The sequence below is a fragment of the Nycticebus coucang genome, chromosome 6, assembly GCF_027406575.1.
Source record: "Nycticebus coucang isolate mNycCou1 chromosome 6, mNycCou1.pri, whole genome shotgun sequence".
NCBI classification, from domain to species: domain Eukaryota; kingdom Metazoa; phylum Chordata; class Mammalia; order Primates; family Lorisidae; genus Nycticebus; species Nycticebus coucang.
The window spans coordinates 121,564,410-121,586,841 of record NC_069785.1 but is presented as its reverse complement, the minus strand read 5'-3'; the positions used below and the strand labels follow the sequence as shown (position 1 = coordinate 121,586,841).

The following is a 22,432-nucleotide window of genomic DNA, read 5'->3' as shown; positions in this document are numbered from 1 at the left end:
AGTTTTTTCTTATTACTTGCCAATTAAAAAAGAGTTTATAGAGTTTTGAGTAGGATGCTCACAGTCCTTTATAATCCATATCAAATATAGCAAAATATTTGATACAATGCCATGTTTAATTGCTAAAGTGTCAATTCACAAAATTGTGCTCTTTCTAAGATAAAATAATTCTATTTAGAATAGGCAGACTTGGAAATTTATGGTCTGTTGGTAATGTGTTGGAAGTTTTCTTTCCTTGTTACAGTTTTCGTATGTAAGTGTAATTGTGTAATTCGTAGATTTTCATTCCCAATCTAAAAACGTTTTCTTTGAGAGTTTGTCTTTTACTTACTTACTGATTTACCCTTGATATGGATACATTTAATTTTTCAAGCAACCAGTATACTTTAAGTTAAACCCTTTATTATGTAGCCTCCAGTAATCTGTAGCTGTGACAATTCATGCTCATGGATCTGTTCAGATAGTCCCAAAATAATTATACCTACGTGCCACCCTTCTGCCCTCTGACTTGGTAGTTTCTTTGTTCTGCTGATATTTTTCTGCTTTTTAGAGAACCTCATGTTCCAGTTTGCAGCAAGGTAGGAGCTGAACTTTAGGAAATTGTCTTCTCGGTTAAGTGCTGCTGTCAGGCAGCTGGGCTGTCAAGTAGCTGTAAATGTTCTCCCCTCAGATGTTAGCTACTTAGGAATGGCACAGGGAGCCTGGCTGTAAGGAAGCAGCCACCGTCTCTCTGGTTCAGCCTTCAGGGCCAGCTCTCGCTGTGAGCTGTATCTTGTGGGTTCTGTGTGACTTTCTTGAATGGAATGCATTTCCCCCCCAGCTCTATTTCTTCTATGTTCTTCCCACATCAGCTGGCAATAGCCAGTTGGTTCTGAATGCTGCCCGCAAATTGTTAGCTATTCTGCTTCTTGGCCCCTCAGCTCGCCCCTTGAATAAAGAACTGATGTGTTTCAGATCCAGGATCGTGTTGCTTAGTGAAGCAAATCTAATCCTTGCCAAGGACTACCTAAAGTTTAAGGCTTGATTCCAGACAAAGAAAAATAACAGCAGTACCTGCAGTGAACGTACGTGCCAGGCCTTGCGCTGAGCAGGCTGTGTATGTGTTACCTTAAACCCCACAGCACTTTAAAGTAGGTCCTGTTGTTCCCCATATTTTATAGAGAAGGAGCCACAGAAAAATTAAGTAACTTGCTCAAGATTATATGTTAAGGGATAATTCTAAGATTTTTGAATCCAAGTAGCTGACTCCAGAGTTCTTGCTTTTGACACTGTGTTCCGCTGGTAGGCTTTAGAGCTTCACTTTTCAGTGTCTTGTGCAATCTCAAATTTCACCAAAGAGTAGTCAGGAGTGTGATGTTTTAATCTTTAAAAGTCTGTCTGTACTCACCTTCTAAGAACAGATTATACTTAATATAATTTTCCCTGAAAAGATAAGAATACACATTTCTTTTGGGCAGCGCCTGGGCTCAACAGAGTGGGGCACCGGCCCCATATGCCAGGGGTGGCGGGTTCAAATGCAGCTCCCGCCATAAACTGCAAAAAAAAAAAAAGAATACATTTCCTTTAAAAAATGTATGTATTTATTTTTTATTTACTTACAATAATTGTGTGTCTGTGTGTGGGGGTGATATTTTAATGCATGCATACAGTGTATAATTATCAAATCAGGGTAATTAGGATATTCATCAATGCAAACATCCTTTCTTGTACTGGAAACATTTCTGATCTTATAGCTATTTTGAGGTATACAATAATTTATTTATTTATTTATTTATTTTCAAGACAGAGTTTCACTCTTTTGCTCTGGGTAGAGTGCTATGACATCATAGCTCACAGCAACCCCAAAGTCTTAGAGTCAAGCAAACCTCTTGGCGCAGCCTCCCAGGAGTATAGGCATCCGCCACCATGCCTGGCTAGTTTTTCTATTTTTAGTAGAGACGAAGATCTCGCTCTTGCTCAGGTTGGTCCTGAACTTTTAAGCTCAGGCAATCCACCTGCCTCAGCCTCCCAGAATGTTAGGATTACAGTTGTGAGCCACCGTCCCCAGCCACAAAACACACAATAAATTTTTATTAACTATAGTCAACAGAAGGTATTACTTCTAGTACAGATGCTCCTTGACTTGGGATTATGTCCCAATAAAACCATGATAGGTTGAGAATGTGGTAAGCCAAAAATGCATTTAATACAATGCAGTTGTTTTGATTGTGTGGCTGCTGAGAGTCACGGCTTGCTGCTGCCACTCAGCATTGTGACAGAGGATTATACTGCATATTGCTAGCCCAGGAAAAGGTCAAAATTCAAAATTTGAAATATAGTTTCTACTGAATGTGTATTGCTTTCATACCATCTTAAAGTCAAAAAATCATAAATGGAACCATTGTAAGTTGGAGACTGTGTGAGTTATGCCACTGACTTGCACCTCTCTGGTCTCATGTTCCTTACTTACAAAATAAAACTGTTAGGAAATATGCCACAGAAGTAAACTGTAGTCAGGATCGTGTATGACTATGAAGGGAAAACGCTTCCGTAAAATACTAAGAATCCATTTCAGTAGGTAGGGCCATATCCTCTTCCTGTGAAGCCAGATGGATTTGTTACAAAATGTAAAACTATATCCGTACTATACCTTTATCTTTATCAAATTAAAATATTGATTAGGTACATGGTATATGTTATGAGATCTTTTTTTGTTGTTCGTTTTGTTTTGAGACAGAGTCTCACTTTGTCACCCTGAATAGGGTGTAATAGCATCACAGCTCACAGCAACTTCAGACTCCTGGGCTCAAGCGATTTCTCTTGCCTCAGCCTCCCAAGTAGCTGGGATTACAGGCACCCGCCACGATGCCCAGCTATTTTTAGAGATGGGGGTCTCACTCTTGCTCAGGCTGGTCTTGAACTCAAGCAATCCGCCCACCTCTGCTTCCCAGAGTCCTGAGATTACAGGCGCGAGCCACCACTCCTATCCCATGTTATAAAATCTTAAGAGCCCACTTTTTTCTCATAGATGATTAGTTTGGTTTTCTCTTTACCTTTATGAAAGTCCAATTGCTGCAGAGTATGGATGGAATTCAGATTGAGTACACTGTGAATCAGGGAGGCCCCGCTGTCTCACTGCCCCAGTCAGCAGTGTGACCTAGCACTCTCTTGGTGGTGAGAAAGTGCAAAAATTTGTTCAGTTGCTTTTAAGGCCGTTCCTTTCCCCCCCAGTTACTTTGTACGTCTCATCAATTAGTACGGTGTTGGGAGAGGAGGAGGATTTTAGGCATAATCCTTAAACAGGTGATGCCCCCTGTTGTTAAGTCAACAAATCCTAGCATTGGTTCCCAACCTCTTGTACACCATGGCATCGACAGAAAGTGATATTTCCTCTGAGGCAAACCAAGGAGGCTCATTGAGACAGGAGGTGATCTGTCATTCCTTGTGAGCCATCTCCTTCTGGACGTTGTGCTGCGGGCACATGCCTACTTGCTGTGTATAGGAAAACATTCTGTTCATATGTACGATTTTATTGATAATTGCTATTAAGACCTGGCTATTTGTTCTATAAAGAGACATTTTGTACTATGGTAGTTTTTGTTTGTGTTGGTACTGTCCTGAGAGAAATAGGAGCAGATGCCAGACCAGTCGTTTGAATTACTAAAGTCCAGTATGTTATCTGGCTCAATAATGAGGAAAAGTAGAAATGTTAGTGGTCGGGCGGTGCCTGTGGTTCAGTGAGTAGGGCGCCGGCCCCATATGCCAAGGGTGGCAGGTTCAAACCCAGCCCCGGCCAAACAGCAACAACAACAATAAAAAAAAAAAAAGAAGTTTAAAATAAAAAAATAATAAAAAAAAATAAAAAGAAAGAAATGTTAGTGGTCAAGGGTTGATACGGTTCAAGACTTCTTACAGGAGATAAGCCGCTGGTGAGTCGCCTCATTACCTTCCCTACCTTCTTTTCTGCCTATTCCGATTTTTTCTATAGTCAAATTCTGCCTTCTTTATGGCATCTTTCCCTATGTCGGCCTCTTCTCCAGCAGGTGAAGGTCATCACCCTCCTCTTTTCTGCTGTTATACCTGGTAATGGCTCTGCTTATTACATTTCCAACATTATGTTGTTATGTTTCCCACATCTCTTTCTCCATAGACCGTGATCTCCTTGAAGTTCAGGTGGCGTTTGGTTAATCTTTGTAGCTCAACCCACACCCAGCTCATTTCATCATATTCCATCATTAGGCAGGGCGTCAGTGTTGTTTGAAATTTTGTTTCCCTGTGCCTTTCTCCCATCAATCCTCATTCTAATATTTCAAACTCCAAATAAAATTCCTCTGATGCTATTCATTCATACATTTGAATAAGTCTACCGTGTGTGGCTCTGTACAGTCTTTGTTTCTCTGAGCTAAACATTTTTTACTGTTGAAATTTTACTTTCCTGGTGTTTCTTTTTCTCTTCAGTAAGTACTATATAAGTTTCCTTTCCTTCTCCTCCCTCAGTGATAGAATTTTAAGAATTGGAGGAAACTAGAGTTTACCTGACCCAGGCCCCTCATCTGACTATTAATAATATTACATACTGATTAAGTAATTGAAACTGAGATACAGAGAAATTCAAAGCAACACAGATGTTTTCATTATTTCACTGAGAATAATGAGAAAGTTGAGGTTTAGTAGATTCTGAAAAGTTTTTCATCTTTAGTTCTGCTTTAAAATGTATGTGCTGCTGGGTATCTTAAAAATGGGAATTTTGGAAAGATATGTTTTATGCCAAAGCAGTGTATATATGGTGGAGAGAGAGCTTCAGATTCTTATTATTTTTTTTTTTTTTTTTTTTTTTTTTTTTTTTTTTTTCAATTTGAAAGCAGTCACTGTTTATTAACTGACCAGATTACAAAAACAATCAGGGCAGATACCTTAGTTCATTCTTCTAATAAGCCTATTAATTTGATCTTCCCTATTACCAGCATCTCCACCTTCTACAAAGTGGGTTGTTTTTTTCTTCATCCCTCCCCGTGGAGATGATAACTTAAAGGGCCACAAGAAGTTATTTGCTTCTTTGAAGCGTTTTCCAACAGTATAGATCTCATGAATCAGATCCTCCATGCAGATGATGCCATATTTACCAAGAGATCGTGCAATCAAACTGTTATCAGTCAACGCAATTCGTTTCTTATTGATTTTGCCATAACCACGCTTGTAGATTAGCTCATTTACTGACTTCAGATTTGGGTACCCCCATGCAATATATGGTTCTACAATCCTCAGCATGTTAATGGAAGCCTTGTTGAGCTTAACAAAAGTTCCATTGAAGATCTGGCGAAGGCGAAGAAGCTGCAACACTTTTCGGACCTTTGGACTCACACCATTGATACCTCTGATCCTGATTACAAATGCCAATTTTGGTTCTGCAGGTACATAGAAGTTGCCAGCTTTTCTTGCCATCCTAGCCATCCGAATCTCAGTTCTGTACATCTGCCTATATTCTTTATGATAATGCTTAGCTTTTTCATAGATAAGCTTCCTCCTTGCCTTTCGAAGCATCTTTTGGGCACACTTCTTTCTCAGGCGCTTGATCTTCAGCTCTGCGAAATTCTTTCGCTTTTTCTTAAGCGTTTCTGGCACAACAGGAACCTTCTTTTTCTTCTCTTCAACAGCCGCCATGGTTCCAGCCGGAAAAAAAGCCAGATTCTTATTATTAAGAATGTAACTATACAGCTGAGCCACCTGGGCTTCGATCCTAGCTCTGTCACATACTAGCTGTCAATTACCTAATCTTGGGTTAATTACTTAATCTCTATGTGCCTCAGTTTCCATCGAAAGCAAGGTTAACAATAATGTAGTGTTGTGAGGATTAAATGAGTTACTATTGGAAAGCAGTAAGTTTTATGCCTGGCATATAATAAACGTTCAGGAGTTGGCAGCTCCTGCTGCTGCCACCAACATCACTACTGCTACTACTTCTCGTGAGTTATTCAAGTACCTAGTGAGATGTGGAAAGACCTGTTAAAATTCTGGTAGAAGCTTACTATTAATAAAACACATACTTAATGATAGAAGCTTTTTGTCTTAGTGAGAGGCCCTGCATACCACTCCCACCACTGAAGCATGATTTGACCTAGACTGTTACCACACCTGTGGAGTAACAGAGTGTTTTCTTGTGAGATTTTACTATATATGCAATTTCAGAAATGGCAGAAGACCCATTAGCTTTTGGAGTCTGCTCCTTTGAGACCAACTTGCTAGGAATTCATTTCCTTTCTTTTTGGAAAGAGTAAATTAATTTTTTTATCGACATTCTGTGAATAACATACTTACTATCAGCTTGTATTTTTGTGGAATGTAATGTTTTAAAGTGGATTTCATTTTCTTAGGAAACTGCTTTTCATAATGCATCAGAGTGAATTTTTCTCCTCCTTTATCAGGTTGCTATCAAGATCATAGATAAGACCCAGTTGGACGAAGAAAACTTAAAGAAGATTTTCCGAGAGGTTCAAATTATGAAGATGCTTTGCCACCCCCATATCATCAGGCTTTACCAGGTAGGATCGTTAGGCTCTGCCAGGTAGTGGTACAGTGAGCAGCTGCTAAGGACCTAGGATGGTCAGTGGTATCTGTGGCTGCCTTTGAAGAAAATGTGGGTGGGTTAACATCTGTGACTTTTTTTGTTTCTATGTTCTTGTGGTCATCCTAGTATCTTCCCACCTTTCTATTTATTTCCCCACTCAGTAGTTAGTATCCTCATGTTTTGCTTTACCCCAGTAGGTCTTTTTAATTTGTTCTTCAAAACTTGATGACATTCTTAGCAAGAATTACACAAAAAGATTATTCAGAAGATAACTGATTTAGGTCAGGGAATTCTAAAACAGGATGGGAAATCCAAAAGAAACAGAGAATTTAGCAAAGTGAAAAGCTAAAGATGAATATAGCATTATTTTTACAACATCATTAAAAAATTCCTGTGCTCATGTTATGAATTGTGATGGCAAAGGATGTTTTAAGTATTGCTATTGCTTCTTACATCAGTGAAAACTTACCTCTTTTCTGTTCTAATAAAGTCTTGGATTTTGTTTTGCAAGGTAGCATTTAATTCTTTTGATAAGACACTGATTCTAAGTAATAGGAGAGCTTTCTATTTTAGTTTTCTTACCTTCCCAAGAAATGTGCACAGTTCATGCCATCATCAAAATAATTCCTATCTTAACTGTAAATCTGGTGACTATAGTTTCAAGCCAGTTAGGGGAGGAGCTTGCCTTAGTAGGCTGGTGGAAAAGACATTTTGGAAGAAGTGGGGCTTTGGGGTGCTTCTCAAATTGCAGCGTTGGTGGCCGTGAGCTCTGCCTCAGCGCGGAGCCAGCTCTACTCCCTGCTTTCTGCCAGAACAGCCATCTCCTAGTTCTGAAAGAAGTGGCCACCCACTCAGTTCATTAGCTGCTGTTAGGCTGCAGTAAATGGTTGCTGGCCCAGACATGGGACCACGTGTAAGAGTGGAGAACGCACACCCAGGGCACAATGGGCAAGCTTTCACAGCCTGTTATGTTTATGGAAAAGAAAACATGTCATGATGTTAGTATGTGTGGTTAAGGCTGCAGCTTTAGTTTTCCCTGGCATCAGCTGCTCACATAATGAAATGAATTAGGTTAGCAGGAGCAGACTTGTTGAAATTTATCAGACTAAATTGTGTTGAACAACACCTACATTCTGTCCCAGAAGTAAACTTGTAAAAACTTCCTGGTATTGCCTGAAGACCTGTGTCTGTGAGCTCACAAGCTCGGCTTCCTTCCTGTCCTGGTAGACTGAATAAACTTATTGACCTCACCTTTTAAAATAAGTCATCTTTACATAATTGTAGGACTTAGGCTGACCTTTCTTCAGAAGTTGATTAATTTGTAGGTAACAAACCAAATTCTGCAGGTTTGCCTGTCTCACCCAGTATTTCATTAGCCTGTAAGTATTTCTATAGTTCTACCCCTGGCCTTTGAACTTTGTCTTCTTTAAAGCTTTAATTTTGCTTTCTGGCCGCTGGTGTTATTAATGGAAGCTTCTGAGCTGCCGTGGTGAATGTCTACCAAATTGTCATCATATGGTGTCAAGGTAGTTTTAGGTCCATCTCTTCAGGTTTATAGAGTGAACAAATAAAGATAACTATGCAGAAAACAACAGTTTTTGAACTCCTAAAATGTTTATTAATAAAAGAATATTTGCAGTTAATAAAATTACAATGGGCATATATAACATAACATTTGTGTTCTAAACATCTACGTGTATTTAAAGCATTTATTTTTGTCATATAAACCAACATGTGAAGAGGGCTCAGAACCAATACATAGGTTAATATTACCAGTATATAGAGAATTTTGTAAAAGAAAAAAGAAGAACGAAAAAGAATAGCACAGCTATTAGATTGGAAAATTAAATCAGTATGTACTCATACAATGGAATACTATGAAGCCATTAAAAAGAAGAGATAGATTTATGTATTATAATGCATAATGCTATTATATGGCATTAATGCATAAAAATAATAAATTAACTGTAAAGTTTAGTGAACATCTAGAGCTGTGTTGTCTAATATGGTAGCCCCTAGCCACACGTGGCTATTGAGTATTTAAATGTGGCCAGAGTAACTGAGGAAGTGAATTTTTAGTTTTATATAATAATTATAGTTAATTTAAATGTATAACCAAAGCAATTCGCTATTTCTAAAGATTGTTGAAATTATAAAATTTTGGTCATATTGGAGTAAATAAAATAGATTTATTTTCACCTTTTTCTTTTGAAACTGAGTTTCACTTTGTCACCCTCGGTAGAGTACTGTGGCATCAGAGCTCACAGCAACCTCAAACTTTTGGGCTCAAGCGATTCTCTTGCCTTAGCCTCCCAGGTAGCTGGGACTATAGGCACCTGCCACAAGGCCCAACTATTTTTTAGAGATGGGGTCTCACACTTGCTCAGGCTGGTCTCGAACCTGTGAGCTCAGGCAATCCACCCATCTCAGCCTCTCAGAGTGGTAGGATTACAGGCATGAGCTACCACGCCTGGACTACCTTTTTACTTTTTAAATGTGACTAACTAGAGAAGTTGATATATATGTGGCTCACATAATTCTATTGGACAGCAGTGTTGTAGAAGTATATATTATATATTAAGCTATTAACATGTTCCTCTGGGGTGTGAGATGGAGAAGACTGAGAAGAGGAAAACATTTGGTTATATAGTAGATATTTCAAATGTTTATAATGAGGGTGTATCTGCATATCATCACTTAAAAATGTTGATGGAAAAGGTAAAAAGGAAGAAAGCACTGACACACTACAGCAAAAAAAAATTTAAGTAGCAAAATAGAGAAGACGACAAAATACAGATAACTTATATTACTTAAAAAGTTGAATATTTTAAAGTATTTGTTCCTTTTTTTTTTATTAATAGGCAGTGGGAAGGAAAAGTTATTTCTATTTTAAAAAGAAAGCCATATCTGATTTCCGTACAGTTCTTAAGTGATTCCCATTATTTTCCTTAAGGCTTTCTTTGTTTTGGTTTGGTTGTGAGGGGCATTTTTGAGCTTCAAGTAATGAGTGTTGAATGTGAACTTTTTTGATTCTCAGCAGCTTCTTTGCTTCTCACTTCTGTGGAGCTGGAGAGATTGCAGAGACCTCCTGGAACCGCAAAAGCACCCTCTCAAGTAGTCACTGTTTTCCTACTTTTAAGAACTTGGAGGAATATCTATTTTCTCCCTTTCTTCTTAATAACATTTATATTTGTTTTTCCCAAAATGTTTTAAATTTTCTTTAAGCAGTAGTGATTATTTATATTTCAAGTGACAAAAGAGGATTCATTAGTTTCTCTTCCTGTGATATCAGCCTGTCATTTGTGTCACTGTCTGTCACTTTCCTGCCTTTGCACCAGGTTATGGAGACAGAGCGGATGATTTATCTGGTGACAGAATATGCTAGTGGAGGGGAAATATTTGGTAAGTACATTTATTGCATTCTTTAAACAGCTATTGAGCACCCGATGGCAAACCTAAAATAGCTGTTCAGTGCCTTTGTCAGCGGAGCAGCTGTCTCTTGATGCTGTCCTTCAATCCTGTCATTTTCTGTCAACAAAGTAATTTTAATTTGTTTTGATTAACCTATTAAAGTGCTCCCAACATCTTTGTTTCCTTAGCAAAGGAGTTTTGTTTGTTTCAGTTGATGTGTTTCAATCAGGTGCTGACAGTCGAGATTAAAGATCTCTAAAAACAAACCTCCATTCAGAACATGTGACTGAGGGTCCTTCCTATTTCCACGTTCTGACTGAGGTTACCAAGTGTGTGGCCTCTGGTGTGAGCGCTGCACTTGGAGCAGGCTCACCCTCATACATTCTTGACACTTTGTTTAAACATAACATGGAGCTATGTTCCTTACCATGTGTTCACAGGATGATTCTTACAATTTTGGAGGTTTTGCCTTCAGTAGATATTTTTTTTCTCTCACACTTAGTGTTAGCACAACGTTTGTTTTAGCACAACAGATAAGCAGGACAAATCTGATTTTTTGAGGTGGTACAAATTGGCATTTTTTTTGTTGTTGTTGTTGAAACAGAGTCTTGTTCTGTTGTCTGGGCTAGAGTGTAGTGGTGTCATAGCTCACTGCAACCTCAAACTCCTGGGCCAAAGTGAGCCTCCTGCCTCAGCCTCCTGAGTAGCTGGGACTATAGGCATGTACCATCAAACCCAGCTAATTTTTCTACTTTTTTTTTAGTTGAGAAAAGGTCTCACTTAGTAAAACTAAAGGGTAAATTTTCAAATCTAAACGAATATATCTTTTCTTTTTTTCCCCTTTTGTACAGAGAAAGTTTTTTTTTTAATATACTTTAGATTTATCTAATTTATTTATTTTGGGAGTTTGTTTTTAATTTTGCATTTATTTCATATATTTATACATACATAGTAATTAAGTATATTTAAAAGCACAGAATGACTTTTTTTTTTATTGAGACAGACTCTCACTTGATTGCCCTAGGTAGAGTGCCATGATGTCATGGTAACTCACAGCAAACTCAAACTCCTGGGCTCAAGCAATCCTCTTTGTCTCAGCTTCCTTCATAGCTGGGACTACAGGTACCTGCCACAAATGGCTGGCTAGTTTTTTCTGTTTTTAATAGAGACAGGGTCTCAGTCTTGCTTAGGCTGGTCTCAAACTTCTGAGTTCAAGCAATCCACTCGCATCAGCCTCCCAGAGTGCTAGGATTACAGGTGTGAGCCGCTGCGCCTGGCCTAGAATTACTTTTAAAATGGAATCTTCTAATTAATGACTGGTCAGTTGTGGCTACATGGGTTTTTGGTGTGTGTAGCTTAACTTTCCCCCAGCAATTGAATGTTTTTTGTTTCTAAATATAATTAGGGTAAGTGCTAGTACTTTTAAAAGGAGGTGTCATCATTTCTTAATTTTATCTTTGTCTTCATATGTGGTGATGGAATGAAATTTATAATCAGAATATAGTGTGAATCCCTTTGTAGTTCATATGTGTGATGATTGGGCTTTGGCCTCCTTAAACTTTGTTTTTTCTTACTTTTTTTTTAAATTAAATCATAGCTATGTACGTTAATGCAATCATGGGGTACAATGTGCTGGTTTTATATACAATTTGAAATATTTTCATCAAACTGGTTAACATAGCCTTCACAGCATTTTCTTAGTTATTGTGTTAAGACATTTATATTCTGCACTTGGTAAATTTCACATGTGAACTCCTCAAACTTTGTGATGATACTGGCCCTTTACTTATCTGACATGGAATAAAAAAAAGACTATAGCTTGGGAGGGGATACTTTAATTTCAAAGAAATTAAAGCATTAAAAAGTTTGAAGAATAGCATTATATGTCAAGATGATATACTTTTTTTTTTTCTTGTGACTTTTATTTTATTTATTTATTTATTTATTTTTATTGTTGGGGGTTCATTGAGGGTACAATAAGCCAGGTTACACTGATTGCAATTGTTAGGTAAAGTCCCTCTTGCAATCATGTCTTGCCCCCATAAAGTGTGACACACACCAAGGCCCCACCCCCCTCCCTCCTTCCCTCTTTCTGTTTCCCCACCCATAACCATAATTGTCATTAATTGTCCTCATATCAAAATTGAGTACATAGGATTCATGCTTCTCCATTCTTGTGATGCTTTACTAAGAATAAGATGATATACTTTTTTTTTTTTTTTTTTTTTGGTTTTTTTGTAGAGACAGAGTCTCACTGTACCGCCTCTGGTAGAGTGCCGTGGCGTCACACGGCTCACAGCAACCTCTAACTCTTGGGCTTACGCGATTCTCTTGCCTCAGCCTCCCAAGCAGCTGGGACTACAGGCGCCCGCCACAACACCCGGCTATTTTTTGTTGCAGTTTGGCCGGGGCTGGGTTTGAACCCACCACCCTCGGCATATGGGGCCGGCGCCCTACTCACTGAGCCACAGGCGCCGCCCAGATGATATACTTTTGATATACTTGTCAGTGTGAATAATAATTATATGTTAGTCATGTGACTTGGAGATACTAACTCCATTAAGATACTGGTTTTCCCCTCTATGAAGAAATTTAGCAGAAAACAGACATGGAAATCAACATATCACTTTGAGCATGAGAACAAAAACTGTAAAACTCAGTATAGGTGGGAACAGTAGTGCAGATGGCAGTGGGATTCACTTTTGGAGATAAAGGAAATCTTCATGGAAGTCATGGTTATATGGCAGTTTATAAACTAGAAAATAGAGGCATGGTAGAGTATTTGGAGAGAAAGAAATAACAATCCTGTTATGGGGGAGTGTATACTATGGCTTGACATGTGAGTTAGGGTGAAAGTATCATAATTCAGATCACAATTGTACAAATGGACAACTTTCATTATCTAGATACCTTTTTACAAGTTTTATCCTACAAAAAAAGCAGAACATCCTGAACTACCTATTTTATCCCATGGAAAGACATTTATTGGTGGAGAAACAATAGCAATTTAGGGAGAAAAAAAGACCATGCCACTTAATGTTCATAATGGCCAAAGCACACAAGGCACACAGACCTATCTTATTCTTTAGGAAAACAGATTTAAAAGTAGGAGTAGAGACAATAATCCCCTCGTTATGGACTCTGTGAGAATGGAGTTTAAGGGATGAACAAACAGAAAAGTACTTTTGATAATGCTGTTTTCAAATGGAAATATGTAGGCTGGGTGTGGTGGCTCACACCTGTAATCCTAGCACTCTAGGAGTACAGGGGGAGTGTCACTTGGCTGAGGTGGGTGGATTACTTAAGCTCAGGAGTTCAAGATCAGCCTGAGTAAGAGGAAGACCCCATTTGTACTAAAAATGGAAAAACTGGCTGGGTGTGGTCACGCATGCTTCTAGTCCCCCTTATTGGGGAGGCCGAGGAAAGAAGATTCTTCCAGCCCAAGAGTTTGAGGTTGTTATGAGCTATGACACCACACTACTCTACCCAGGTCTCAAAATAAACAAAATAAATAAATAAATATTTTTAAAAGGAAATGTACAATTATATATTATACACGACACATTATATAATATATAACACAAAATATGCCATTAATGTTAATTATTATTATTGTCAGAAATCCAGATGAAGAAGAAAGCGAAACATTAAAGTAATGTGTTGCCTGAAGAAATCATGCGTGGGGGTAGAACTGCTTCATGAGCTCTGATTGTAAAAGTGTCTTGTGTAAAATATGAAAGGAGGGGGCTTAGTCAAGAGCACATGCTTTGGAGTTAATTCGACCTAGGTTTGAATCAGATCTTAGCCACCTATTTGTTCTTTACTTGTCAAATTAGTAAATGATTCTGGGCCTCAGAATCAAGGTCCACAAAAGGTGAGATCTATACTATTTTCCTCCTAGTTGTGAAGATGAAATGAGGTAGTGTATATGGCGCTCTGCCACTGTGCTTTCTTATTACCTTCATGTTAAAGAACGAATGGGAGATCAACTTCTGCTGACTGGCAAAAACTGTAAAAGAAAAAAACCCAGCCATTTGAAGTCTCTGGAAATAGTCCTAAGGGGAAACAGAGATGAGGAAACAAGAGAGTCTATGATATTTTGAACCAATACTGTTTTCTTACTCCCCTTTCCTAGCTCAGAAAGGGAGAAATTCCAGTCTTGCTGTGGCCAAGAACACAGGGCTTCCTCCTATAAAAAGACAAAATTATGACACGTTTAGTTCGATGATGGCTTTACTTTTTTCTTTGTGGTTTTGTTTTTGATTTCTGAGACAGGGTCTCACTCTTTCGTCCTGGGTAGATTGCCCTGGTGTCACAGCTCATGGCAACCTCAAACTCTTGGACTCAAGAGATCCTCTTGCTTCAGCTTTCGAAGTAGCTGGGACTACAGGTGCTGACAACAGGGCCTGGCTGGTTTTTCTGTTTTTAGTAGAGACAGGATCTCATTCTTGTTCAGGCTGGTCTGGAACTCCTAAACTCAAGCAAGCCACCTGCCTCAGCCTCCCAGAGTGCTATTATTGCAGGTGTGAGCCACCATGCACATGTGTTATGTTATTTATTTTATTTTTTTAAGAAAAGGGGTCTCACCGTGTTGCTCAGACTAGACGAACTCCTGGACTCAAAGGATTTTCAAGCTCCTGAGTAGCTGGGACCATCAGCTGGCATCATTGCGTGCAGCTTTAGTTGGCTTTATTTGGGATTCTAGAATTGGGCAACACTTCATTCCATAAAATAGAATAAGTGTTCTAATGAGCCGAACAGAAGAGGTTGGCTTTATAGACAAAAAAAAAAAAAAACAAAAACAAAAACTGAAGACAGCTGAGTCAACGAACAAAAAATGTATTAGTTACTTTTAAATAGAATAATTTTTTTTCTATGTAAGTATTAATGCAGAGGAGACTTCATTATCATGCCAATTAAAGATTTTAAACTGGCTTGTTTGGGAAACTGGTTGTTATCTCTTTCTCCTAATTTCTCAGAAAGTCAGATAAAAACTCAGTTTGGATTTAGAACTTAAGCATGAGTGACTCCATTTTGATTTTTAGTTGGGTCTGCTTGGGCCCAGTGCAGAAGCTTATTCCAAAACAATGGTCTCTTATAATTTTTATTTGTCATCTCCCTGCTCTTGGACAGGCAACTTTTTGTAAGAAGAGCAGGGCATCAGTATTTCATATACTGCCCCCTGTTGCCTGTTGCTGAGGTTAACTCTGAGAGGACTACAGTTGAGAGGTGGGGCTCCCTTATTTTGTCTTGTCCCCACTTGTGGTATTTGATTGTGGCATGCTGAAAAATACTGGGATTCAAATATCTCTTGCTTTAATTTAGGTCATAAGACAGTGGTTGCCAGGAGAGGCGAACTGAGAGGACCCTAGGCTGATGACTTTCTCTCCTTTCCTACACTGAACTCTCACCTTTAGGGGGAGTGTCACTTGGAGAAAAATTTGTCATTGTTCCCACACCCAGTTTCAGAGCCCTGACCCTGTGAATTTGCCTGAAAGGTAAAATAGACCATAAAACAGATAGCTCTTAATTTCTTCCTGATAGAATAAACTTCATTTGCAACAGATAGTGAAGAAATTCAAGCCTGACTGTACTCTCAAGAACAGTGGAGGTTATGACAAAAGGTATTTAAGAGGAGATTCATGACCCTGGCAAATTTGTAGGCCTGTTAGTTCATTGAAGAGAACCAGTGAATGTCATCTGAGAAGACCTTTCTAGAGGTCAGAAGAAAAATAAAATACTGATCTGGGAAACTGTTCCTTCAAAGGAACCAGAATTTGATTGTGTTGTTTGTAGACCTAGGGCATTGTTAAAAACAGTAGAACAATTAGTGGAGTTTAATAACTGGGTATAGTTAATAAAAGAGAGGAAGAAAGTCTTAGCAAACCCACTGTGATCCCTGGGTAACTATAGACACACCAAAGCTGTTTTTCCCAGAAAAATAACATCAGAGGCTGAACATTGTGTACATGGAGGAATAAACTTCACTAGAAGAACTGAGCCAGTCATTAAAAAAATTAACAAGCAAATAACAAAGCCCTAGAAGGGTAGGGGGAGTAAAGTATCCCAGTATCCAGTACCCAGAACAGTAGCTCAAAAAACTACAAGGCATGCAAAGAAAGAGGGAAGTATGAACCATGTATAGGACAAGTAGCAGGCCAACTGCCTACCAGAGACACTAGCTATCAGATTTATCAGGGAAAAGAAAAAAGCTAGAAAAACTAAAGAGCCATTATAAACATGTTCTCAGAAATAAAGGAACTCAAAGCAGTAAAGGAAAGGATGATTTCAAGTAAGAGAATACCAACAAGGGGGTGTTATAAAAAAGAACCAAATGGGGCGGCACCTGTGGCTCAAGGAGTAAGGTGCCGACCCCATATACCGGGGATAGGGGGTTCAAGCCCAGTCCCAGCCAAAACTGCAGAAAAAAAAAAAGAACCAAATGAAAATTATGGGGTTAAAAAGTAAGATTACTGAAATCAAACATTCTTTAGAGAGGTTAAACCAATGATATGAATTAGCAAAAGAAAGAAAAAGCAAATTTGAAGATTGTTTCATAGAGATTATACAAGCTGAGGAACAGAGATAAAAAAGAATCAAGAAAAGAAAACCGAAATGTGAGACACAATCAGGTGCTTCAGCATACATACAAGGGAGGTATCAGGATGAAAGGACAAAGGGAGCAAAACAATTATGCAGAAAATACCGTCTGTGAAACATCACAAATTGGGTGGTGCCTGGGGCTCAGTAGGTAGGACGCCAGCCCCATATACCGAGGGTGGTGGGTTTGAACCTGGCCCCGACCAAACTGCAACAACAAAAAAATAGCCGGGTGTTGTGGTGGGCACCTATAGTCCCAGCTACTTGGAAGGCTGAGGCATGAGGCAAGAGAGTCACCTAAGCCCAAGAGTTGGAGGTTGCTGTGAGCTGTGACATCATGGCACTCTACCGAGGGTGACAAAATAAAACTCTCTCAAAAAAAAAAAAAATCACAAATTTATTGATAAACAATAACCTACATGTTCAAGCAGTTCAGCACAATCCAAATAGGATAAACAGGTTGGGTACGGTGGCTCACGCCTATAATCCTAACACTCTGGGAGGCTGAGGTGGGAGGATCCCTTGAATTCAGGAGTTTGAGACTAGCCTGAACAAGAATAAGACCCCGAGACCCTATCTCTACAAAAAGAGAAAAAATTAGCTAGGTGTTGTGGCTGGTGCCTGTAGTCCCAGCTACTCAAGAAGCTGAAGTAGGAGGATCACTTGAGCCTAGGAGTTTGAGGTTTCTGTGAGCTAGGTTGATGCCATGGTACTCTAGCCTGGGCAAAAGAGTGAGGCTGTGCCTCAAAAAAAAAAAAAAAAAAGAAAGAAAGAAAGAAATGAGAGAGAGACACAGACACTCAGGTGAGAATGGTGAAAGTTAAAGACAAGGAGAAAATACTATAAGTGGTAAGAGAAAAACGGAACCTCACTTAAAGGAAACCCCAACCACTTTCTTTTGACTTCTCAACAGAAACAGTGGAGCTCATAAGGCAATGGGATAACATATTCAGAGAACTAGGCATGGTGGCTAGTACCAGTAATCCCAGTGAAGGCTCTGGTGGGAGTATCATTGGAGCCCACAAGTCCAGGATTAGCCTGGCAACAATGGTGAGAGATTCTGTCTCTTAAATTTTTAAAAAAAATTAGCTGAGCATTGTGGCAGTGCTTATATTCCAGGTGTTCAGGAGGCTGAGATGGGAGGATCACTTGAACTAGGAGTTTAAGGCTGCAGGGAGTTGATCATGTCACTGTACTCCAGCCCGGGTGACAGAATGATACCCTATTTTTAAAAAACAAATGCAAACAACTGAAGCACTCAAAGAAAAAAAAAAAAACTATTAGCCAGATACATCCTGCAAAACTATCTTTCAGAGATGAAGACATGAGAAAGGCTTACCCAAATTCGTCATAAATAGCAAATTTTTTGCTGACAGACCCACCTTATAATTATAAGGAACACTAACATTCTTTAGCCTAAAAGCAAGTGATATCTGCCAAGGTAATCATGTAATTATACAAGAAGAGATGTTTATTTTTTTCTTCTTTCTTCTCTTAACTTATTTATAAAGTAGTTGAATGAAATAATTCTTATATAATATGTTGTTAGGCCTATAATATAATATATATGTAACATATCTACCAATAACAACACAAAGAAAGTATGTAGAAGAAAACCTGCATTGGCTTAAAGAAGTCAGTGTAGATGGTAGAGTAATGACTACAGCAGTATGTTATTGGGTTTGTAATATTAATAGATGTAATATTGTGAGGTAATACTACAAATGAGGGGAAAAATAGAGTTATAAAGGAGTAACTTTTTTTTTTTGAGACAGAGTCTCAGTAGAGATTCTCACAGAAACCTCAAATTCTTGGGCTTAAGCAATTCTCTTGCCTCAGCCTCTCAAGTAGCTGGGACTACAGGCACCCTTCACAATGTCCAGCTATCTTTTTGTTGCAGTTGTCATTGTTGTTAGCTGGCCCAGCCGGGTTCCAAACCGCCACCCTTGGGTGTATGTGGCCGGCACTGTAACCACTGTGCTATGGGCTCTGAGCCAGGAGTAACATTTCTATATAACATTGGAATTAAGCTAGTATAACTTTGAAGCCCAGTTGAGTAAGATAAAATGTATACTGTAGGCCTGGCGTGGTGGCTCATGCCTATAATCCTAGCACTCTGAAAGGTCCTAGAGGGTTGATGGCTCAAGCTGGTGAGTTTGAGATCAGTCTGAACCAGAGTGAGACCCTGTCTAAAAAAAAAAAAAAAGCCAGGCATTGGGGTGGGCACCTGTAGTCCCAGCTGCTTGGGAGGCTGAGGCAAGAGGATCACTCAAACCCCAAGTTTGAGGTTGCTGTTAGCTATGATGCCATGGCATCAAGGGTGACAAAGTGAGACTATGTCTAAAAAAAAAAAAAGTATATGGTAAGCGATAGAGTAACCACCTCAAAAAAGCACAACCCTTAAAATATATAGTGAAAAACACATTAAAGAACTTGAAATGTTACATTAGATAATATTTACTTGCTGCAACAGCAGGAAGTAATGATAGAGTAGAGGAAAAAAAGACATGAAACTTAGGGGGGAAGTAATATGGCAGACGCAAATCCAGCTATATCAGTGATTATGTTAAATCTAAATGAGTTGAAATGCCTAATGAAGAGGCATTGTTTTTCAGACTTTACATGGCCTAACTGTATGTTGTCTACTGGAGCTTTCTTTTTACATTTAAAGAAAGATACAAGTAGATTGAAAGTTAAATGACAGAAAAGATACAGTATGTAAAGAGCAAACACAAGAAAGCTGGAGTAGCTATACCTGATATTAGACCAAATAGTCTTGAAAACAAAAGAGAGTTTCTCCTTACTAGGGGTAACGAGAGATATTCTTTAATGATAAAAGCAAAAACTGGCAGAGAAATAGACAATAATAGTTGGAGACTTCAGTGTAACACTTTCAATAGTGGGTAGAACAATGAGACAAGATCAGTAAGGAAAAAGAAGAATTGAACAACAGTATAAACCAGCTACATCTAAAGACATGTATTGAACACTCCATACACAGCAACAACTGAATATATATTACTTTTGACTAAACAGAATATTTTTAGGATAGATCATATACCAAGCCATAAAAGAAACCTTAATAAACTTAAAGGATAGCAATAATTCAAATTATGTTCTCCAACTGTAATGAAATAGAATCAGAAATCAGTAGCAGATATAGAGACATAGACATATGGAACCAGATAGTAAAACTAGAGATAAAACCATTCTCTTGGTCCCTGGCCACTGCGGGCTCCAGGGCTGAAGGGAAAAAGACTGCGAGGTAGCCGCGGCTGGGGCCGGAGAGCAACAAGAATGAACCAGCAGTGGAACAGAAAATGCTGCAAGCTTGTTGGCTGCTGGTGAAGAAGATGCTTTATTTCTGTGCAGGTGTCTGTGATATATAGATTGAGATGATGGCTGGCTGTGGTGAAATTGATCACTCAGTAAACATGCTTCCTACAAATAGGAAAGCAAATGAATCCTGTTCTAATGCCACACCTTCTCTAACCGTCCCTGAATGTGCCATTTGTCTGCAAACATGTGTCCACCCAGTCAGTCTGCCTTTAAGCATGTTTTCTGCTATCTGTGTGTAAAAGGAGCTTCCTGGCTTGGAAAGCGGTGTGCCCTTTGTCGACAAGAAATTCCAGAGGTTTTTCTTGATGAGCCAACCTTGCTGTCACCAGAAGAACTCAAGGCAGCACGTAGAGGAAATGGTGAATATGCGTGGTATTACGAAGGAAGAACTGGGTGGTGGCAGTATGATGAACGCACTATTAGAGAGCTGGAAGATGCCTTTTCCAAAGGTAAAAAGAACACTGAAGTGTTAATTGCTGGGTTTCTGTATGTTGCTGATCTTGAAAATATGGTTCGGTATAGGAGAAGTGAACATGGACCTCGCAGGAAGATTAAGGGAGATATGATAGATATACCAAAGAAGGGAGTAGCTGGACTCAGGCTCGACTGTGATGCTAATGCTGTAAACCTAGCAAGAGAGAGAGCTCTGCCGATGGAGCGGACAGTCTATCAGCGCAGAGCGGAGCTTCTGTTCAGCCTCTAGCATCCTCTGTAAGGCCTCTGACGTCAGTAGATGGGCATTTAACAAGCCCTGCAACACCATCCCCTGATGCAAGCACTTCTCTGGAAGACTCTTTTTCTCATTTACAACTCAGCGGAGACAACATAGCTGAAAGGAGTCACAGGGGGGAAGGAGAAGAAGATCACGAATCACCATCTTCAGGAAGGGCACCGGTACCAGACACCTCCGTTGAAGAGACCAAGTCAGATGCCAGCAGTGATGGTGAGGATGTAACTGCAGTGGTTGCACAGCACTCTGACCCAGCAGAGACTTCTGATTCCCGACAGTGCCTGATGGATCAGGTCCATCAGTAGCTGGGGGCAGGACGGTGAGTGTCCGTGTCAGATCTAGAAGGCCTGATGGACAGTGCACAGTAACTGAAGTTTAGTCTTCAGCTCCACGGCTGAAGGTTGAAAGGGGTATCTGTAAATTTCTGCCCACATAATGTTATACTCATCCCTAGTAGTGCATTTTGGGAATTGGGGTGGGAAGGGATATGGGAAGGATAGACCTGTAATTAAAATGTCTAACATGTCTCTGTTGAGAGAAATTTATTTAATGTAAGGAAACTGTGTGTTAATAGTTGAGAGCCACTGAGTAATAATCCAGTTTTCTTGAGATCTGTTTACTTCATAGTTTTCTGTTAATTTCTTCACTTCTTTTGGCCAATGTGTGTGTATTATCTGTGCATTAATGGTCCTCATCTGACTCTTGAACTGTGTCTTATTTTTCTGCATGGACTGGTATAAAACCATTACTAAAATTCGGCACTTAGGAGATTTTGGTATCCAGTATGAGCAGGAAGCTTAATGTGAGAATTTAAAATAGATGAATAACAATTATTTTATAGTAAAGTTATTGAAATGGGGGAAATGTAAAGAAAACAGCTAATAACACATGATTCAGAATCTTTGTAACACACTTCAATGCTGTTCCCATAGACTTTGCTATCTAGTTCTTATAGTTTGAGGTTTCTTTTGATCCACATTTTTCCTTTTGATTACAGTTTATAATTTAATAAATACTAGAATTAAAAAAAAAAAAACATTCTCTTATGGCCATCTGAGTTTTGAGAAACCAAACAAAAGCATACCCTGGGGAAAAGAATCCCTATTCAATAAATTGTGCTGGGAGATCTAGATAACCACATGTAAAAGACTGAAACTGGACCTGCACCTTTCAGCACTTACAAAAATTGACTCAAGATGGATAAAAGATTTAAACCTAAGACATGAAATGATAAAAATCCTAGAAGAGAATGTGAGAACAACTCTTGAAAATACCAGCCAGGGAAAAGATTTTATGAAGAAGACTTTAGTGGCAATTGCAACAACAACAAAAATAAATAATTGAGACTTAATCAAACTGAAAAGCTTCTGCACAGCTAAGAACACAACAAAGTAAATAGCCTTCAGAATGGGAAAAGATATTTGCATGTTATGAATCTGACAAAAGCTTGCTAACTAGGATCTATAGAGAACTCAATCAACAAAAAAGTCCCATCTATCACTGGGCAAGAGACATGAATAGAATCTTCTCTAAGGAAGACAGATGAATGGCTAACAAACATATGAAGAAATGGTAATTGTCCCTAATCATCAGAGAAATGCAAATCAGAACCACTATACCATATCACCTAACCCCAGTAAGATTAGTCCACACCACAAAGTCCCAAAGTTGCTGACATGGATGGGGAATGATTTTACACTGTTGGTGGGGCTGCAAACTAATACAGCCTTTTTGGAAAGAAGTATGGAGATTCCTCAAAGATCTCAAATTAGACCATCCATTTAACCCCACAATCCCACTACTAGGCA

At 39.0% G+C, this 22,432-nt stretch overlaps 2 protein-coding genes and 1 pseudogene across 11 annotated transcripts in view; 2 read left to right on the top strand and 1 right to left on the bottom strand.

Annotated features, from left to right (window-relative positions):
* SIK3 (SIK family kinase 3) overlaps positions 1-22,432 on the top strand; it is a 277,645-nt gene that overhangs the window by 150,148 nt on the left and 105,065 nt on the right. For all 10 annotated transcript variants that reach the window (XM_053593242.1, XM_053593241.1, XM_053593246.1 and 7 more), the window contains exons 2-3: positions 6,402-6,518; positions 9,883-9,946. In XM_053593242.1, the coding sequence (XP_053449217.1) occupies positions 6,402-6,518; positions 9,883-9,946 (181 nt within the window). The remainder of the gene's footprint in view (positions 1-6,401; positions 6,519-9,882; positions 9,947-22,432) is intronic.
* Positions 4,831-5,656, bottom strand: LOC128587287 (60S ribosomal protein L7-like). The gene has a single exon (XM_053593268.1). It carries the CDS (start codon positions 5,638-5,640, stop codon positions 4,894-4,896), a length of 747 nt encoding a protein of 248 aa, XP_053449243.1. The 5' UTR covers positions 5,641-5,656; the 3' UTR covers positions 4,831-4,893.
* Positions 13,590-21,181, top strand: LOC128587286 (E3 ubiquitin-protein ligase RNF146-like; annotated as a pseudogene).